Source organism: Phycodurus eques, chromosome 19, assembly GCF_024500275.1.
Source record: "Phycodurus eques isolate BA_2022a chromosome 19, UOR_Pequ_1.1, whole genome shotgun sequence".
NCBI lineage: Eukaryota > Metazoa > Chordata > Actinopteri > Syngnathiformes > Syngnathidae > Phycodurus > Phycodurus eques.
This window is the reverse complement of record NC_084543.1, coordinates 8,244,986-8,264,882: the sequence shown is the minus strand read 5'-3', so window position 1 is coordinate 8,264,882 and position 19,897 is coordinate 8,244,986. Positions and strand designations below refer to the sequence as shown.

Here is a 19,897-nt window from a genome sequence, read left to right as displayed (position 1 = left end):
GTATCACAAAAATTTGACATTTGAACAGGGGTGTGTATACTTTTTATACTGCAAGGGTGAATGTGATTGAATGGTGTACCCTTGAGATTGCTGGTTACCAAGCCAGGGAATATACCACACTTCACTTTTGTAAGGGAATCGATCGTTTATGCAGATACTGTATATCTGCTACAACGTCAGTCAAAATATGTTTCGAATCCATCAGCGTCATTTTTTTCAAGTTGATTTGTATGTGTGTAACGCGCACAGTGATGTTTGTGCGTGTACACAAAGGTCGGCGGCACGAACGTGCGACGGATCTTCACGCAACGCGTCGAACGCAAATCAAACCGCGGAAGTAGCCAATCACGGCTCTCGTTTGGGCCCAGGTACCCGGATGTTTCTGTGGACGGATCATCTACGTCATTGTTCACCGCCGGACGGACGCCCGCTTGGAAATAACCAATGGCTTTACAATCGCTACAAACGGGCTTTTAACAACATTCAAGGTGAGCGTCTCGACGCGTTTCGGGTCGAGAGGTGTTTCGACAACGCGGCCGCCGCGTTGCGGTGGACCTGAGCCGACCGGGTTTGTTGTAGGATCCTTACACCGGTTCTGTCATGTCTACTGGAGCGGCGCAGTGAACACACAGCGACCGGTGTCGAGCCCCTCCTTTCTGGGCTAGCTACGCGTTCGTTGGGGACCCCCCCCTTCCTCGCTCCACTCTTTAAAAGCATCATTATTAAAAAAAAATTTCAAAAAGCCAAACCGTAATGTGTTCCGGGGATGGGAGGTGGTGGTGGTTATGTTCTCCGCCATGTCAGCCCCGTCCATCGTGCCAAGTCGGCTAACGACGTTAGCACGACGCGTTAGCTGCGTTATTAGCTTTTTTGCGCAACTGTCGCCCTTTCTATGGAGTTGGCCCATATAACGTTCACAGCGGTGCTTATTTTGGCTCGAAGCTACGTTTCAAAGTTGCTGTTGCGCTCCCGTAAGCAGGCACACACGTTTGCGGAATGCTTTATTGGAAGTGAACGGCTGTGCGTGCTTGCAGGCCTAGCCGCAGCCAACGTGAGTCAGACAGTCCGTAACAGAGGAGTGGGAGGGAACAGCTGCTTCCCGACCAGGAAATTCGCCTTTTTTGTTTTTTTGCACCCGGAGTAACTTTATTAAACGGAAAGTTCAAATTAACACTTTTTTTTTTACTTAACGGTCAACCCTTTGGGGGAAAAAACAGTTTTTATGACGCCAAGGACGTTTTTTGTTCGAAAAATGTCGTTTGTGGCAGGTTTTTGCGTGTGTGCAAGTGATCACATCCAGTATTTCATACATACGAAAGTGAAATTATTTAACGATCTGTTATTAGTCATGGAGTCGCGATTGTTTTTGTGTATGACGTTATTTCTCTGGCACTTCATTGTGTTCCACGGAACGTTATTTCTATATTGTAGTGGGTCCACAAACTATCTTGACAGTTTTAGAACGCACAACAGGAAGAGGTGTATTCAATCAGGCAAAAACTTTAATACCTACTCATTTTGTAATCAACTTGTTTGCTATTGTAATACAGCAGAGTGACTAATGGTTAGCGCATCTGCCTCACAGCTTTAAGTTCGGGGTTCGAGCCTGTGGAGTTTGCTTGCTCTCCACGTGCTTGTTGATTTTCTGCGTTATTCTAGCTTCCTCACACTTCCAAATCATGCATGTCGGGTTTGTTGAAGACTAAATTGGCCATAAGTGTGAATGGTTGTTTATTTTACTGGTGTCAGGCAGAAACTTACTATGCCCCCCCCCCCCCCCAAATCTTTCCTATTTTCAATATTGTCAGTCCCCACGTCTTAGTGTTATTTTTTTTACAATTATTGACCAATCGAAAGTGTTGGAAAATGGCTTGCCCCATTTGATGTTGCAATATTGAACAAATGTGCGCTTTTGTTTTGTGTTTTGTTTTTTTCCTCCACTGAAAAGTGATAATTTTGAGATGAGGATTCTGCCCGATGCCAGCGATGTGTCACCTACAATTTGGCTGGTGAGGTGACTGTACCCCGTCTCCCTCGCCCAAAGTCACCTGAAATCGGCTCCAACTCGCCCGCGACCCAAACGAGGACAGGCGCTATATATCGTTAAACTTTAATTAGCCACAGACTCACTTGAAATATTTGAACAAAGCAAGCACTGATTGTTGCTGATTCTAAAATCTTCTATGTGTTTCCCCCGCCCGCAGCAATGAACTATGACCATTGTTGACAGATCCTCCGAAAATTCTGACCACGAGTCAGTCGGTTGCAAGAGATCCCCCTTCACCAGTGGAGACGGGATGGACAGCAGCTGTTCTAGCAGTTGGGCAGTGGGCTCCACCCTGCCCACCGACTCTCCACGACTGAAGGGTCCAGGGGGCTGCTTGGGCCCGACGCCTGGTGCTGTTATCTACAATAGTACGCCCTCCTCCGTGGACCGACCCAAAGAGCAAGGTAGGAGGTTTAGTACCTTATTTGTCCTTTTATCTTGAAGTTCTCTGATTAAGTATGTAGCATTGTATGTATATTAATATAACATTTTCAAGCTGTGCTCAAACACTATGGCAAGTGTCAACTCATGAATACCTGTTGGGTGATGACAGTGTCTTACCCTTGACAAAGTTTGATCAACCAAGAATGTAAATAGTTGTTTTGTTGCTGTGCATTCAAATGAAGCACCTCCTGGTGTTAATCCTTTTCGGATTTTGTTTTGGGCCTTCATTACCAAGCTAAAAAGTGCAAACGGGTGATTGATCACTTTAACATGCACGCAAATTGTGATTTGTTATTCAGATGAGTCTCGTGAAGGTGGTTTGCAGCAGCCTGACTGATGCATTGTCAGAAAGGCCGTGCTTTGTCTTCACATAGTTTTTCCAGCATCCCTCTTTTATTAGAACATGTGAAATATATGAACATGATGGCCCAGGGTCCTTTATTTAATAGGTAATGTCGCATAAAGGCGGGAACTGGTTCATGGGCTGCTCTTGAAAAATGCACACAGTCTAATTTTCGTCTGTTGTGTGTCCAGTGTTGTGCAGTGGCGACGGCATCGACGTGCCGCAGAAGGTCCTCTTCTCTCCCGAGCGCCTCAGCCTAAAGTGGAACCAGGTTCACCGCATAGGCGCCGGTCTGCAGAACATGGGCAACACTTGTTTCCTCAACTCAGCACTACAGTGTCTCACTTACACACCCGCATTTGCCAACTACATGCTGTCGCGGGAGCACTCGAAAACATGCAAGTTGTTTCTTCTTTGTCGTTCACATCACGGCCGCTTTCTTTCTCGCCACAGTCATGTGTGATGTTTCTCTCATCTGGTTCTGCCACAGGTCACGAGCCGGGCTTCTGTATGATGTGCACCATGCAAAACCACATCATTCAGGTTTTTGCTAACTCTGGCAATGTTATTAAGCCAATTGGTGTGCTGAATGAGCTCAAAAGTAAGTTCTTTGTAAAAAAAAAAAAAAAAAAAAAATAGCCTTTGCACAAAATGAACGACAGGAGGCGCTGTTTACCTGTTTATTTTCATGAATTTGGAGGGAACTAGTTTTAGGGAGGTCATATGTTTTGTTTATATTTTATATGAATCCAGATTTGTTTTGTTTCCCCCCAAAACAGAGATTGCGAAGCACTTTCGCTATGGAAGCCAGGAGGATGCCCATGAATTCATTAGGTACACGGTGGATGCTATGCAAAAGTCCTGCTTACCTGGAACCAAGTAAGTTTGATCCTAAATTGAGAATTTGCCGTGTATACATACACACAGTAAATCGTAAGTTGTTGCATTTGTCAATTTATGCTCGTCAGTTAAACCTCTTTGCTCTGTTGTGTGACAGATTGGACAGGCAAACACAGGCAACCACTTTCATTCATCAGGTATTTGGTGGTTACCTAAGGTCCAGAGGTAAGTTTGTCATGTCAGTTTATGGTTCTATACTTGCAGCATTTCTAATCTGATTATCTTTGGTTTGTGTTTCTTTTTCAGTTAAATGTTTAAACTGCAAAGGAGTTTCTGATACATTTGACCCTTTTCTGGATATCACTCTGGAAATCAAAGTGACTACACAGAATTATTTCCATCATTTTGCAGTGTAATTTATGTAGTTATATTCATTTCAAATGAAGGTATTTAACTTACAGAGTCTCTCCCGTTGCAGATGGCACTCAGTGTCTCAAAAGCCCTGGAGCAGTTTGTCAAGCCAGAGCAGCTGGATGGAGAGAATGCCTACAAGTGCTCCAAGTAAGTTTCTGCCAAAAGATTTTTAAGGAGGCTGTTTTTACTTGGTGTTTTGCAGCCACTAACTAAAAAATATTCTCCCAGGTGCAAAAAAATGGTCACAGCCTCAAAGAGATTCACTATCCATCGCAGTTCCAATGTGCTCACACTGTCTCTGAAACGCTTTGCCAACTTCAGTGGAGGAAAAATCACAAAAGTATTTACCAGTAACTTGATTCGCTTACAGAGTGCTTCCACTGCTTGTATGTTAATTTCTTATTCATCATCTTGTCTTTGCTCACCAGGATGTGAAATATCCCGAGAACCTGGACCTGCGGCCCTTCATGTCCCAGTCGCAAGGGGAGGCCCAGCACTACGGGCTGTACGCTGTTCTCGTCCACTCTGGATTCAGCTGCCACGCTGGACACTACTTCTGCTATGTTAAGGTACTAGCTCTACTGGTCAACTACTGTATTTTTGTGACCATAAGGGACACCATATTAAAAGGCGCAGTCTCCGTTACGGGGTCTATTTCTGTATTTAACACATACATAAGGCGCACCGTATTATTGGGCGCCGGCATGGTACGCTAGCTTAAAACATATGGTAGCATACATGCACGCTAAAACATACGCTAGCATGCATGCTAGCGTATGTTTTTAAAAAGGCAGTTCGGTTGTACTTTATTGAAGTATTTAACAATGTCCTCACGTTATTTTTTGATCAATCCTCATCCACAAATCCATCAAAGTCCTCATCTTCTGTATCCGAAATGAACAGCTGGGCAAGTTCTCCATCAAACATGCCGGGTTCCCTCTCGTCAGTGGTCAGTCTCGTTGGCGGGGGGCTGTTCAGCAATGATGTCGGCGTTTTCCTGCTTCCTCCACTTGCGACCCATGGATTCGTTGATCTTGAATTCTCTCGCGGATGCTCGATTCCCATGTTCCTCCGCATAACTGACAGCTTGCAGTTTAAACTGTGCTTCGTAAGCGTGTCTTTTCGTAGGTGCCATTTTCGGGGGTCCTTAGCCAATATATACCGACTACTCTATCACGCGCACCCTTCCCCCTTTAACGTCCGCATGCTGTCCTCAGTCACGTTCGCCTTTCCTCTATATAAGCTACGTGTTGGCAGGAAATGCTCCCAGTCAGTCAAGCGGAGCGCTCATCAAAGTCACACAACAACATTTACACATTTTGGAAATCGGTCCACACTTAAAGCGCGCCGCATTATAAGGCGCACTGTCCATTTTGGAGAAAATGTAAGACTTTTAAGTGCGCCTTATGGTCGTGAAAATACGGTAATTACTGATGGTCTAACTTTTTGGGCTGGTGTTAAAGTTGGAGGAGGGAATGAAAGAGGGAATTTTCATGTCTCCCAGGCAAGCAATGGTCAGTGGTTTCAGATGAATGATTCCTCTGTGACTGTCAGTGACATCAGGTCTGTTCTGAACCAGCAGGCCTATGTCCTTTTCTACATCAAGTAAGTAAACCTTTATCATCAACTGATTTATGTTTTAGTACTTGTTGCACATCAAGCGCTGCTACTCCTGAGTCCAGACTTCCTCTTTCATTTATAACCGCTTCATAAAACAAAAAGCATGTATAAATACAGGTTTTATGTCTTTGTTTTATGGGCGTTTTTTTTTTATTATTATTATTTTTTTTTATAAATAGTGTTTTTGCGACAGTGGCCTTTAGGAAAAAGTACTTTTGGCCCTCTGTATGTTCCACATATATTGAGGACCATCAATATAATGCTACCATACCATAATAACTAATGTAAAGTGTTGTTAATGCCAGATTACCCTATATCCCCCCACTATATTAAGGGTTTCAATAGCAGGCAAACATTTGTATTTATTTTTTTACAAAATATGCTGCTTTAGTACCCTTCACATCTTGCTTTTTCGACATGTCTGTCTTCTTGCTTTCGCTCTCTTTCTGTCTCGCGTCTCATTGGTTATGTTGTGTTGTTCCACAAGGTCCAGTGATGGAAAGAAAGAAGGGGACTATTGTCACATGACCCATAACTCTGCTGTACCTGGTCAGTCGTCACCCAGACCAGTGGCGATACCCCGCATCAACACCGCCGGCCACCACAACAACAACGTCTGCTTCATTGGACCGCAGCTGCCCCCACACATGGCCAAGGTAATGTGGATCTCCAAAACAATATGAAAATTTCACATCACGATTATCATTATTGTCGGTATCACAATATTACTGAAAGAAATCCAGACAAAATGACAGATACACACTTAAAAAACAAAATCAGCTACCCTATGTACACCTTAACGCTTTGGTTCAAGTTGGCTATATTGAAGTTATTTAAGGACTTCTTGTCCACTCAAGAACTGTATCCTGATGTTTCCTGCATCAAGGCTCAAGACGGAGCTTTTTTCACTTCCTCGAAGTCTAAAGTCGGGGTTACCTGCTCTCTAGGGCTCATTTCCCCCGTTTTCCTGAGCTATAGTCTCATTATGTAACCAGTGTCTGACCAAGTTTTTGTCCCCTCCGCAGAACTCTCTCCACATAAATGGGAATGGATCTCTGAGGGATTGTCCCAACCCCAACCCCAGCACCAGCAGCAGTGTTACGGGAAAACCGAACCACAGTGCGGCCTCCTCGTCTTGCACGTCAGTGATCCCAGAGCACGACAAGCGCCTGAAGCTGTCGTTCTGCATCGGCCAAGGCAAACAGAATCGCCCCACCTCTTCCTCGTCCTCTGCCAGCGGCTCCTCCGCCTCCTCGTCCTCCAGCTCTTCAGCCTCCTCCTCCTCCTCCCAGTCTACCTCAGATGCTCTCTTCATCCCACGTCAGCTTAACCATGTCAACGGCACGGCGCGCAGTAACGGGGATCACCAGGGCGGAGGCAACGGACCGTCGTCCTTGGTTCCGTACAGCCAAGAGCTCTCAGAGGAGTCGGACCAGGAGAACGGCGGATCCCTGGATAACGGCTGCTCAGTCAAGAGTCACCTTAATGGAGACAAAAAAACGAGGGATGAGTTTGCCAAGGCTCCCCCGGCAGCCAATGGGGACTCTGAAGCGCACCACAATGGAAACGGTTTGAATGGAATTACACACAGGCATATCGAAAACCAACCAAAATGGACACCGTTATGGACTCCAAAAAGTCAATGGACATAATAGTGCTGAAAAGGTAAGTTATACTTTTCCTTTTTATTACGTCTTTGTAATGAGTTCCAATGTGTGGTTCCACACCACTGCAAATTAGAACCACAAGATTGAAATTTAAAAAAAAATCAATGGCTATCAAGCTGATGATTTTTTTCTGGGGGGGGGTTTATCGGTATGTTGGCATCTATTACTATCATTAAAATGCCTTTTTTCTGCCTTTCAGATCTCTGTCAGTAATGATGGAAGATTGTCATCGGAGGGGACTTTCACTGTGAATGGACTGGACACTGACCACTTTCAACCAAGGTAGCTTTACAATACAATTGAAGCATCACAATTTGCTGTCACTACCATTTAACATTGATTCAGTATAAACAATAAAATATCATTTTAAACTCATTTTACAACATTACCCTTAAAATTAATTGTCGACAGATGATACTGGAAGTGTATGAGTAATTGAAGCCTTCTAAAATGTTTTAGGATCTCGCCTATATTAGTAGTTTAACCATGAATATAGTACAAACTATGATCCCAAAACACCTAAAATATAATTTCAAACATCGGATTTGATTTTTTTTAAAAAATGCACCGTAAGGGCACGTGTAAGTAGGTCAAAAGTGGTGGCATGGTGAAGACTAATTTCTGCTAACAACTCAGGCTAAACTTAGCTCCTCCCTGACATGGAAAGCTTGTCTCTCAGGCAAGCTGTCGTACTTCAACATACTTCCTTGACACCAATTCTTATTTAGAGAGGCCTTAGGCGGCATCTTGAAACTTCTCAGGGTGTTTCAGAAAGAGCACGAATAGCTGAGGATAGTTTCCTTGAAAAAAAAAATGACGAGCGAAACCTGCAAATTTAGTAATTGCTTATAGAATATGCAGGGTTCACTGTAGTCCCGTCTTGACCTTTGCCTGTCTTGTTCTCGTGATTGCAGCAAAGAGGCGTCCCAGGCTAGTTCTGTTCAGAGGGTCCAACCTGCTGCCAGTGAAAGCCAGCACATTGCTCCTGATGTAAGGGCTACACGTCTGTCCGATCCCCCGCCTCAGCAAGCAGCCTGCGAAGCAGCGGCCGCTTCCGCCACACCGAGCGAGTCCGCATCCATCAGCCCTGCAGCCTTACCCGCCTCGCCAGACCCCTGCCACAGCACCAGCGGCACGTGCGCGGTTCTACCGAAGGTTCCCGTTCCCACAGATGAAGTCAAAGACGTACCGCTGACCAGTGGTTCATCGGCAGCAGCCTCCGAAGGGCGTGCGGATGTGAAGGAGCAGCTCCAGGCCGGTCCCGCTTCCAGAGGCTACGAAAGGCGGTCGTCTCGGGAAAGGGGTCGACACAGGGTGTACTCGTCCGACTGGAGCAGGGACAGAGACGGTTACTTCAGGGACAGGAGTCAGGAGCGGGACACGAATCGCTACAGACGGAACTACAGAGACCACCACTACCACCACCGCTCATACAGGGATCCGGATTATTACTACCGGGACTGGGAGAGCGAGCGTCACTGGGATCGGACCGTTCACCACCCCAGGGAGCGGGACCGCGACCGGTGCTCACACCACTACCACTTCTATGACCACCAGCGATCCAGGGAAGAGCGCGATTACGAACGCCGGAGCTACGGCCACCGCCAGTCTCACGGCCGCTGGAGGCGGCAGCAGGACGGCCGGGAATTTCGCGGGATGAGGGATGACGGCAGGGAAGGGGACAGCTACCCCTGTAAAGACGCTTGGGCGTCGTCCACCACGCGAAGCAGGTCGCCGCATCGGAACGCTTTTCCGCTGTCGGAAGAACGATATCGTCGAAGGAGCGGTCGCTCGGAAGAGCGCCACAACAAGAGAAACAAAAAGAGCAAGAAGAAGAAGTCAAAGGATAAAGAGAGATACCGTGAGAGTGGGTGAGTAATTCAATCTGTGTGTCGTAACTACACTTTATCTCGTTTTCATTACTTGTCCCACTAGACCAGGGCTGGGAAAACCTCAGTGCTCAAGCGACACATTAGATTTTTCAAACGAACAGAAGGGCCAGGTCATCAGTATATACAAAAAAAAAAAAATAATAATTATAATAATAATTTCATTTATTATAATTAGTAACTGTAATTATAATTAATTGACCAACTATTTAATAAAATAAAGAATTACCATTGTTTATGTACTGTTATTGTTTTATGTAAAAACAATTTTATAACTGAACTAATGCATGCAATTTTTTGTTTGTTTACTTATGAATTCAAAAATGTTAATTTTAGGATGAGCTTAGATTTTTTTGTATTATTTTTAAGAAGCATCTAAAAAATTAATATTTGATAATTAATCTTTATTATTAGTATTTCATGTAAAATGTAAAATATTAATATAAAAATGTATTTCAATAAAATAGAGCATGCTCATTGTTTATAATTATCATTAACCAAAATGTTTATGTAACAAAACTTTATTTAAAAAAAAATATATATAATTAAGTAATGGATGTTTTTTTATTTGTATTATTGAATAAAAAAAAGTATTTTTTGTATTTAATGTAAAAATGTTTACACTAATAGTAAAATAATGCACTAATTTTTATGCACAATTATAATCATTATAATGACTAAATATACAAAATGTTAAAATACAAAAATATTACAGTATGGAATATTGTTTGATGATAAAATACTGGATAATTTTTTTAAATGGAATATAGTTTAAAAATGTAATTGTACTAATATTTTTCATTTCATTGGTTACAATAAATCAATTAACCCAGTACTTACTTAGATGAATGAATGAATACTTTTTAACTAATGCCATTTAGGAAAGACTGACTAAATGAATGCAACAAATGTTACAGGCCTCTTGATAAAGTAAACGCTTGACATGCCGGATTACAGAACAGTGGGCCGCATGTGACCCGCGGGCCCCACTTTGCCCACCCGTGTACTTGACTCAATGTTGCTCGCAAGGGTAATTAGCTTTTTTGAATCTCCCGTCAGGAGCTCCGACTCGGACCGAGGCTGTGAAGTCAAAAAGAAGAAAAAGCGGCGGCGCCAGAGTGAGCAGCGCAGCCCGGACGGCCGCGGCCACAAGGCTCGCAGCAGCGAGGAACACGAGTGCCGCAAACGGCGCCACCTCCAGGACGGCAGGCACGGCAAAGACGAGTGCTCCACGGAGAAACGCCGCCGCCTCGACGACGACGTCAGCCGCGATGCCGCCGGCCCCTCGTACAGCACCTCCCCTACCGCGCCTGCACACGGGCCATTTCACAGCCACCTTAATGGACACACAGGTGGGACACGCTCATTATCGGAAAGTAAACATGAAGTCTGAAGTAAAAGGCTCACAATTTTTTGTCTGTGTTTCGTAGGAAACGGTTACAGCCAAGCCAGCGTTGTCTCCCATTGATGGTCCAGCGTACTGAGCAGTACCATGAAGCACTGACCGTGAGTGGGCAGTTAGTACATGTACTACATAAGTACTAAAACAAACATAAACTCATCCCTTTACATCAGGTGTGGGCAAAATATTAGTACAAATGACCCGCTCTGTTCTTTAATTCTGTCCGCTGAGCGTTTACATTATCAAGGGTCCTGTAATATTTGGTGCCTTAATGTAGCGGTCCGTTTCTAAATTTGGTCAATTCAAATGCATTTTCTGTTATTAAATTCCTTTATCCCATGAAATAATTATTTGCACATTAATACATTTTGAAAAAAAATACTTTTTGTTTTATTAAATAATTGGCAGATATTATGTATGATTACATCAATGATAATAAAATAACATTATGAATAATAAAATAACAAATGAGGAAGGTTTACTTTATTAAAATAAGCAAGTTTACATAAAACATTAAAATATAAATACAATTCAATGGCTAATTAAGTAGGATTAAATTTTAAATGATAAAATAAATGGGCACGGTTTATTATATTAAAATAAACAAGCTCACCTAAGATACTAAAATAAAACAAATATATTATTTTAATTTATTGGCTAATTATAATGAAATTATATATAACATTTTATTAAACGTTTACATAAAATACACAAAGATTTTTAATATTAGAAAATACATAATTTCATTAAAAACGTTTAATTGTAATTAAAATATTTACAAATAATAAACAATGACCTTGGAACTATTTTAAATCCACATGGTTTGAATGTTTTTTTAAACGTGTGTGTGTGTGTGTGTGTTTTGTGGCCTTTAGCACAAATATTTTCCACCCCTGCTTTACAGCTTATATTTGACTTGAATGCTTCTTCTCTTGTTCCAGAACCCCCTGCCGAAATATACAGCGGAGGAATGATTCAACGACATGGTGCTTCATTGAGAAATAATTGTATTTTTACCACGTCAAGTGTTTTAAATATTCACTTTTTAAAGCATCGATTTAGTTGCAGTAACTCTCCCACTCCTGTCGGACGTGAACGATGACAAATATTAATATATACATGTACGGAACACACAAAGCCTGGAGCTTAAAACATCTCAACTGCTGCTCAGTGGAACTCAGGACTTGAAAACTCATCATCATCATCCACTCGCTTCATGTTAAAGGAAAACCCAACGCTGCTGAAAAGAAGTTTGGAAGGTCGCCACGTGCGTAGATGATTTTGAGTTTTCTTCAACTTCACCACTGGGAGGGGCAAATTGGTGGGAGGTGTGGAATTTATGAACAAAACCAACAAGCAACGCTTGACTCACTGATACCTCCACGATACCCTGAACTGACTTGAGCACATTTCCCTGAGTTTTATTTTCGAACACACGCTGGTATTTTTCAACTTGTTTTGCTTCTTCTCTAAGTCATTCCTTTCTGTCTGTCTTTCAGCTCACAATCTGTTTTAACGAAACTGAAAAGGACAATATAATAATGCTGTCGGACCATTTGTATTGCTTATTAATGGAGAAAAAAATCTGATTTGCGTCTTCTAGCATCATAAGGAATACTGTGAATTTAATTTTTCAACTGTACTATCAGTTACTTTTATATATATATATATATATATATATACACACACACATATGAAAGTCCTGTATCAGGATTATAAATGGATGTTGTTTTGGTTTATTTGTTTTTAGACTAACTTGTTAATTCTGCTCATATTGTCTGGACTAAAGTCAGCCATGAGTATGGATTGTGTTTTGTTTTGCAACTTTTTGACAGAAGTTGAAAACTTGTTATTCCTTTTAATTTAGCATGTTAGCATTTATACATTGTACAAGGTAAATGCCTTAAAATACATTTTGTTAATGTCAGAAATTGTACTGTTTTCTTTGACTTTTTGGTAAAAAAAAAAAAAAAAAGAAAAGAAAATGCACTGAAATAGCTGGAAAACTCACGGAAGGGATGAATTCAAAATATTTGGGAGGGGCAGTGGGAATAATTTTGTACTTTTTACAAAATAGATATGTAATATCCATGTGTACACCATTACAGTAAATAAGCACTTAACTGAATGCAACCTGATAACCATCTGTTCAAAGGTCTAGTCATTTAAGAAAAAAAAGAAGCCCCGAGAGAATCCCATGGCTTATGAAATAACCAAAGAACTGCTCAGTGGTCATATAATTATTTTTCAAAATCCTGTAATTTTTTTTCCCTTTTTTTTTTTTTTTTACACCCCCGCTATCTGTTTGCATCTTTATCGTCCTGTCATTTACACACCTCATCATGATTGTAAATTGTTGAACTAAACCGTGAATTAATGGGCATTCAATGACTTGCAAACTATATAAAAACAAGAAGAAAAAAAACATTATGTACATCATATACATGCAGATTGTAAAATGATTTTGTTAAAAGAAAATAAATTACAAACATAATCACAAAGGTGGCGCTTCATAAAATGTTAACACAGCTTTATAAGAAGCGATGCTACTCAAAAGACACACAATAATAGTAATACAGTAGTGCAAATTATTCTTAATCTGCTAACCAATATTCCAACACAGGGAATATGCATTTTCCACAAGTCAAATACACAATACTCACAAAAAAAAGTTTGAGACGCTCTCCTTTCGTTTGGAATTCCAGGATGAACCTAGTATGCACTTTACAAGTGGACTTAATTTGACTTCAAAACGTTTGGAATGTACAGTTATGCTTTCAGGTACACGTTTAATTGGTTCCGTGACCACACTTGTAGCTCAAAACCCTCAAATCATCCTACGCCATTGTAATGAATGGCAATGCCATTAATATGTTCCAGCCCCACATTTTGCTCCTTCTTGGCCACCAGGGGCAATATAGTACAAAGAAGAGTTTCACAATGACTCGGAAGCTGCAGTAATATTATATATATCATTCTTCGCAAAGGCTAAATAATATATGCATGTGAGTGTTACGTCTTACATGTGTTGCTACACTGTATTCAACTACCTGCAACATCAGCACGAGCTTGGTTAGCCTGTCTATGGCGTTTTGCATTGTGCGTTAGCATTAAGCTATCAGACTTCCCTCACCAAAGTTATGCGGTTGTTTGAAGTGCACGCATAATAATCTTTGCTTTTATAGTTTGTCTGTCAGTAAACGTCAACTGGGAGTGGCAATAAACCGCTTGAATTGTCTTTTGGGAAGAATCGTCTGCAGAACTGCTGCTTATTTAGAAGTGAGCTGTAGCAGCAGCGTTTGTATCTGAAATGTTGTCTTGGAATTCAAAGCAAAAGAAATCGGCCGAACGATGGCTCGTGTCACATTTTAGGTTCATCTTGAAATTTCACCCAAAAGCCAATATCCCAAACTGTTTTGGGGTTGCGTATTCGTCTAAAGCTACGAATAAATCAGTCCGTTTTGCATATACAAATCAGACCAGCTGATTAATTAGCTTTGAGGCTTCCCATCAGGACAGAATTGTTGAGAGCGACGCCCTCCCCGCGGAGCGAAATAGATGCAGTTCCTTGTAAAATCCTGCTCAGGGTGCCAAAGTTCCTCCTTCCTAAATGTTGCACAAAGTTGCTTCTTCTTCGTAGCTTTCAACTGAGAACTGATCCACAGGTGAGTTTTTTAACGGTGCTGGATTCTGCTCGCCTCGGACCTGGCAGTGATGCAAAGGAGAGACTTTGAGAGAGGCCTTTGGTTATTTTTTATTGGCTATCCTCCTCTTTCTGGTGGCCAACATGTCGTAGAAAGGATCTCTGCTGATGCTGGCCCTGGGAAGATTGGACAGAAAACATTACTGCGCAGTGTAATTGTGTCCAAAATAAGTATGCTTACATTATCAAGTTCACGTTTAGAATGTTTTTGCGCAGTGTAGTAGTGGCTCATGTATGTGACTCACAGTTCTGAACATAGGAACTCCACACAGTAAGGCCCGAGCATAGATTTGAACCCTGGACCTCATAACTGTGAGACAGACATGCTAACAACTAGTGCACTGTGCTGCCAAGTATTGACGCTTGTCCTATGTTGAATGCCGCCATGTGGCCGCACATATGGCACATGCCAGAAACAGCCGCTGAATTCATGTAATAATTATTACATTGTGTTCTAATCAGATTTTTTTTAAATTAATTTTTTTACCGCCTTTTTAAAAATCAGTCTATACACACTTCTCTCATTTTTGGAGCGCCCTCACACTTATACAAAAAGGAAAAAAAAATGCATTGGTTTCACTTACACACGTCAATGTTAGTTAGCCTATCTATGGCGTTTTGCATTCTGCGTTAAGCATGTGTGTGGCAACATTAGAGAGCACAGGGCGTCTGTAATCAAATTTAGAGCTCTGAAATTCCATCCATCCATTTTCTAGAGTGCTTGTCCTCATTAGGTCACATTAGGGCGAATCGGAGTAGCTGGGGGTAAAAAAAACAACAACACGCAAGTACCTCTACATGCTAACCACTAGTCCACTGTGTTACCCAGCTCTGAAATAAATTATGAAAAATGTTGCGAGGAAGAAGATGAGGGAGATGATCTATGACCACTCAGTTGTAAATTAGCTTCAAAGTAGGAAATAAAACAAATCATTTACAGCCACCTCCTGTACTTCCACATGCTTTGTTCTTTAATCTGTCCCACCGAGCATTTCATTATCGAGTCCTGTAATATTTCCATTTGCATTTTTTTTAATCAATTACATTTAACATTTTTTATTGATGGTATTATTTTCCCCAAATCAGTTAATTTATTAGCTAATGTATTAGCTAATTATTTCTATTCAATTATCTCATTACATAACACATTAATTTCATGTGAATATTAATATAAAATGAAATATCTATGGCAAGTATTTTTTCCTAAATTATTTGATTCAATTGTATTTGTTGCATTAATAAAGCATTTTTACCTCTAAAATTTATTACGTGTTTTTTTTCACTTTTGCTTCATTTATCTAATTCAATTATGTGTTCATGGATTTATTGTTAATAACAAACAAAAATGAAAACAAATATTTTACATATATTTAAGCATTTTTATTTTGGTAAATTATTGGTTAATTAATTATAATTACATTTAATATAAATACAACGGCCTGTCTGACCAGTGTAAACATCAAATGTAGCACAAAAGTTTCTCCTCCCCAGATATAGGGCACATACAGCACGTGTGTGTGTGTGTGTGCACGTGTTGCATTGCGTGTGTGTGTGTGTGCGTGCGTGTGTGTGTGTGTGTGTGCGTGCGTGTTTGTGTTCACTAATCAAAGGGAAGTGAGCTTATCCAGCAGAGCAAAATCACCTCGGTGTGTTATCTGTGTGAAAGTGTGAGAAACAGACTCCTGTTTGGTCACCGCTGTGTGTGTACGTGTTCCACTGCGTGTTCGTGTTGGATATTCGTCTCACACACAAACACACACATAAGTGCAAGTATCGTGTCATCGTCAAGGTTACCCACGAGAACCCGACACGTGGGATGTGGCTAAGTGCCCCATCGGTGTAAATGGATCCACACAAACACAGACGCGCTCACTTGATGGATTTGATCCATTCCTCCTTCTCCTCCGGCGTGGGGGCCGATATCCTGTAAACAACGTGGTTGCCCTCGACGACCCGCCCGTCCGCTTCGGTTTTGCAGGCCTTGATGACCTGGCCTTTGTGGTTGGGGTTGTAGAGCTCAAAGCAGTTCTAGCACACATACCAGAAAGCCAACACCGTGTGAAAAAGTGTCTCAGAATTTTAAAAAATCTAAGGATTGGATGTGTTTCCTTACTGGTTTCCTGGGCTCATCCACCTCTCGGATGCTGAGGTTCTCCAAGGGGATAATCCCACGGGGCTCTTTATCCTGGAAAGAAACATCATCGTTAACTAGCCAGTAATAACATCATTAAATAGAATGTAAAGAATGAAATCATTTTTGCTTCATGATTTCATGATTTAATTCAGTGGGGCTCCTTCTGGTGTGCGTGCCATCGGCCACTTGGGAGGCAGTATAATATATATGTAGACACACACGTATACACGAAAAAGACGGTCACAACTGCTCTGTAAACTGCAGTAATACAGTATTACGAATTCTTTTGCAGAGGATAAAGAATATATGCTTGTGAGTATTGTTCTATTGTCTATATACATAAGTTGCTGCACCGTTTGTGCTCAAATAAAAGTTGTTTTAGGGTTATAACGCTGCAACATCAATGCTAGTTTTGTTAGCCCGTCCATGGCGTTTTGCATTGTGTCTTAGCATTAAGCTTGCAGACTTTTGGCAGACAAAGTTATGTGGGTTGTTTAAATACACAGTGTGTGATTCTCTTTGTTTATTTGTTTGTTATTTTGTTTATTATTTGTTTATTATTCTAACCCTAACCCTAATTTTAAAGTCAACTTCACCTGGGAAATAAATAGTTTGAGGGTCCTTTTTTTTAAAATTTTTTAAGAATCTTTCAATTTCTGCCAAACTACTGCTTGTTGAGAAGTTCACCTTTTTTTTGTTTTTGTTTTTTTGCTTTAGTTTATGTACAGCGTGCACATATGTTAATCAATATCAAAAGACAGATTAGCAGAAATCTTTTTTCCATCTATAGTCCAGTTGGTCTCCCTCGAAAAATGGCTGCGCTAACAATGCAATGCTAAATACAAAGTTTGGAGATACAATTAGGTCCAGAAGTAGTTGAAATGTGACCGAGTTCTATGATTTTTGCTTTGATACACCGCCGCAATAGATTTGAAATCGTACCATCAAGATGTATACTGTAATTTACTTTCAATTCAATGTACCGTGACGCTATTCAAATAAAGTTGAGCTGGATTTCCTGTACACGTTTTGCCGCCCTTATTTTAACCGGAGCAGAGAAAAAAAGTGTGGAAGTGACACCTCGAGGTGGCTACTGAAGTGTTTTTCTTGTTCATCCTGGTCACGTAGGGGACAGCGCCCCAGGGAGACGTAACCCTAACCCGCTCTCCATCCTCCTGCTCGTGCACCATTATGTCAACAGGGCTAGATGTGCACGTGCGTGCGTGTGTGTGTGTGTGTGTGTGTGTGTGTGCTGACCTTGACGAAGAGCCCTCCATCCTTCATGTCATGGTAATACTACTGAGGGGGCACAGGAAGGGGAGTGTATGTATCCTAGCTAACATTTAATGTTCACAATTGTGTGTGTGTGTGTGTGGTGGGGGGGTGTTAGTGGGTTGTCCTCACAATGCCAGGTGTGTAGTGACATGCAGCGGGTTGAAGCATTTTGCACGGGGCCAAATGTGCAGTGTGTAGCGTGCGGATTTTCCCCCAAGAGAGCTGATGTCGGTGTGAGGTTCATTTCGGTCAAAGAGCCAAGCTGCACGGCAAAAACCTTTTAACTTAAAAGTACATTTCGTCTTTTTTGCCTCCTTCCGAAATTTCAATCCTGCTGTGGAGCTGAAGCAGAATCGAGTACGACTCGTGAATAAAATCCATGTCATGTGGTTTTATAGCGTAATGGTTAGCACATCTCCTTTCCGCGCAGAAGGTCCTGGGTTCGATCTCCAGCGGAGCCACAGATGCTCTTGTTGTGCCGATTTCCACCCTAGGGTGTCACAGAATTTACAGCTTGGAACTATGAATTTACTGGCCCAGCTTGACCCACAAGAAATAGAATTGGGGTGAATGTGTCCCGCAAACTAAAACAAGTTTCACACCCCTTCTGTGCTTTTATAGCTCAGTGGCCATCACATCTGCTTTACAAGACATTTCGATCCCCAATGGAACAGTTTCATTACTGTAGTTAGCGTGTTCACTTTGATAAGCTTAACCGACACGTCACATTTTGTGTAACAATTGACGCTGGATTCAGAGCAGAAGCAAAGTGTATCAATGTCTACGTCGCTGACGTCAGGCCAAAACCTCGTTTCTCCAAATTTGGCTCATTTCGTATTTTTCGCAAATCCATAACAAAAATAGCTTTGCCCACGCGTAATCCCCAGTGGAACCATGCTTATTATTTTATATTTTAGGTGTTAACTTGATTTTGTCAAGTTTATTTGTGTAGCCCTTAAGCTTAAGGTTCTGGGTTCAATCCCCAGTGGAATCAGTGTCTGAAATGTATATATGTATGTATTTTTTTTTTTAAAACCTCATCATTGCAAAAATCAAACGTTTGCCCACAGGAAAAATTTCGCTGCACATACTTACGGTTGTGTATTCAAAGTAATACAGGCAGTTGTCAGTCAGGATGAACCACCTCCTCTTCCACGTCTTCACCCTGCCGCCTGCGCACAGCGAAAAAAAACGAGAACAAAGACTCAAGTACCAATTCCAGGTGAGCAGGTGGATGTGCTGCTCGCACTACAAGAGGCTATTATACTGAAAGCTTTCATTTAATATACTGGAATCCTCTCACACGTAATATCATGGACTGAAATGCTTGCATAATTTACTGAAATCCTCTGACACTTAATACTGGAATTCTTTCATTTAATACACTGAGATGCTCTCATATTTTAAATTCAAATGCTCTCACATGTCATACTGAAATTCTCTCAATGTTGATACTAAAAGCCTCTCACACATCATACTTAAATGTTCTCACACTTACTGAAATACTCTCAAATACTACACTGAAATGCTCTCACACATTATGCTGAAATTCTCTCATTTAATATACTGAAATATGGATTTCATTCGCGTTTGTGATGGCATCTGTTGTGTGTGTGAGAACGTTTCAAGTGTGCATTGTCATTCTAGAGCACCCCTAAGTCGTTTGACGCAGTTGAGCTCAGGGCTTTTGTTCTGATAACAACAAAAACAAGATTTTATATTTAAAGACTGACAAATATTCGCCTTGGCACAGACTTGGAGGCAGAAGTGACAAGTTGCATTTCTTCGCTTAAAGGAAAAGTCCTTTTGTCAAGACACGCAATCCCGCCTAAAAGTAGATTATTTGGATTAGTGGGTATTCAGTGATGTAATTAACCTGCATAATACAAAACAACATCATGGCTTAGTGCTATGCAGTCCGTAACATGTCTGCTGCAGACTTAGCAGACTGTGCACAACACAGCCGTTAAACTGATGTAATCAATATGTAATGTTCACTTGACCTAGATTTTTCTACAGGATGGCAAGAAATCAACGTTATTTATATGAGCACAATTTTGGTCTGTTTGCAGTTTTTATTAAGCCTATATTTAAATAAAAGTCTTCTACAACAGTGCAA

General features: G+C 41.4%; 2 protein-coding genes across 4 annotated transcripts in view; one reads left to right on the top strand and one right to left on the bottom strand.

Moving 5' to 3' along the window:
• Nucleotides 1–508: 508 nt before the first annotated feature.
• On the top strand, nucleotides 509–13,131 carry usp42 (ubiquitin specific peptidase 42). Its single transcript, XM_061663972.1, is given in 18 exon segments — nucleotides 509–2,451; nucleotides 3,026–3,232; nucleotides 3,325–3,435; nucleotides 3,614–3,713; nucleotides 3,832–3,899; nucleotides 3,981–4,051; nucleotides 4,153–4,235; nucleotides 4,317–4,428; nucleotides 4,517–4,657; nucleotides 5,593–5,693; nucleotides 6,196–6,364; nucleotides 6,734–7,297; nucleotides 7,299–7,373; nucleotides 7,575–7,657; nucleotides 8,290–9,246; nucleotides 10,324–10,616; nucleotides 10,695–10,770; nucleotides 11,608–13,131. Coding segments are annotated over 17 exon segments (3,411 nt in total). The 5' UTR covers nucleotides 509–2,213; the 3' UTR covers nucleotides 10,733–10,770; nucleotides 11,608–13,131.
• LOC133395220 (cytohesin-3) overlaps nucleotides 11,489–19,897 on the bottom strand; it is a 37,233-nt gene continuing 28,824 nt past the window's right edge. For all 3 annotated transcript variants that reach the window (XM_061663975.1, XM_061663974.1, XM_061663976.1), the window contains exons 10-13: nucleotides 18,874–18,950; nucleotides 16,483–16,554; nucleotides 16,243–16,397; nucleotides 11,489–14,486 (exon numbers count right to left, since the gene is read on the bottom strand). In XM_061663975.1, the coding sequence (XP_061519959.1) occupies nucleotides 14,414–14,486; nucleotides 16,243–16,397; nucleotides 16,483–16,554; nucleotides 18,874–18,950 (377 nt within the window). In that variant the 3' untranslated portion in view covers nucleotides 11,489–14,413. The remainder of the gene's footprint in view (nucleotides 14,487–16,242; nucleotides 16,398–16,482; nucleotides 16,555–18,873; nucleotides 18,951–19,897) is intronic.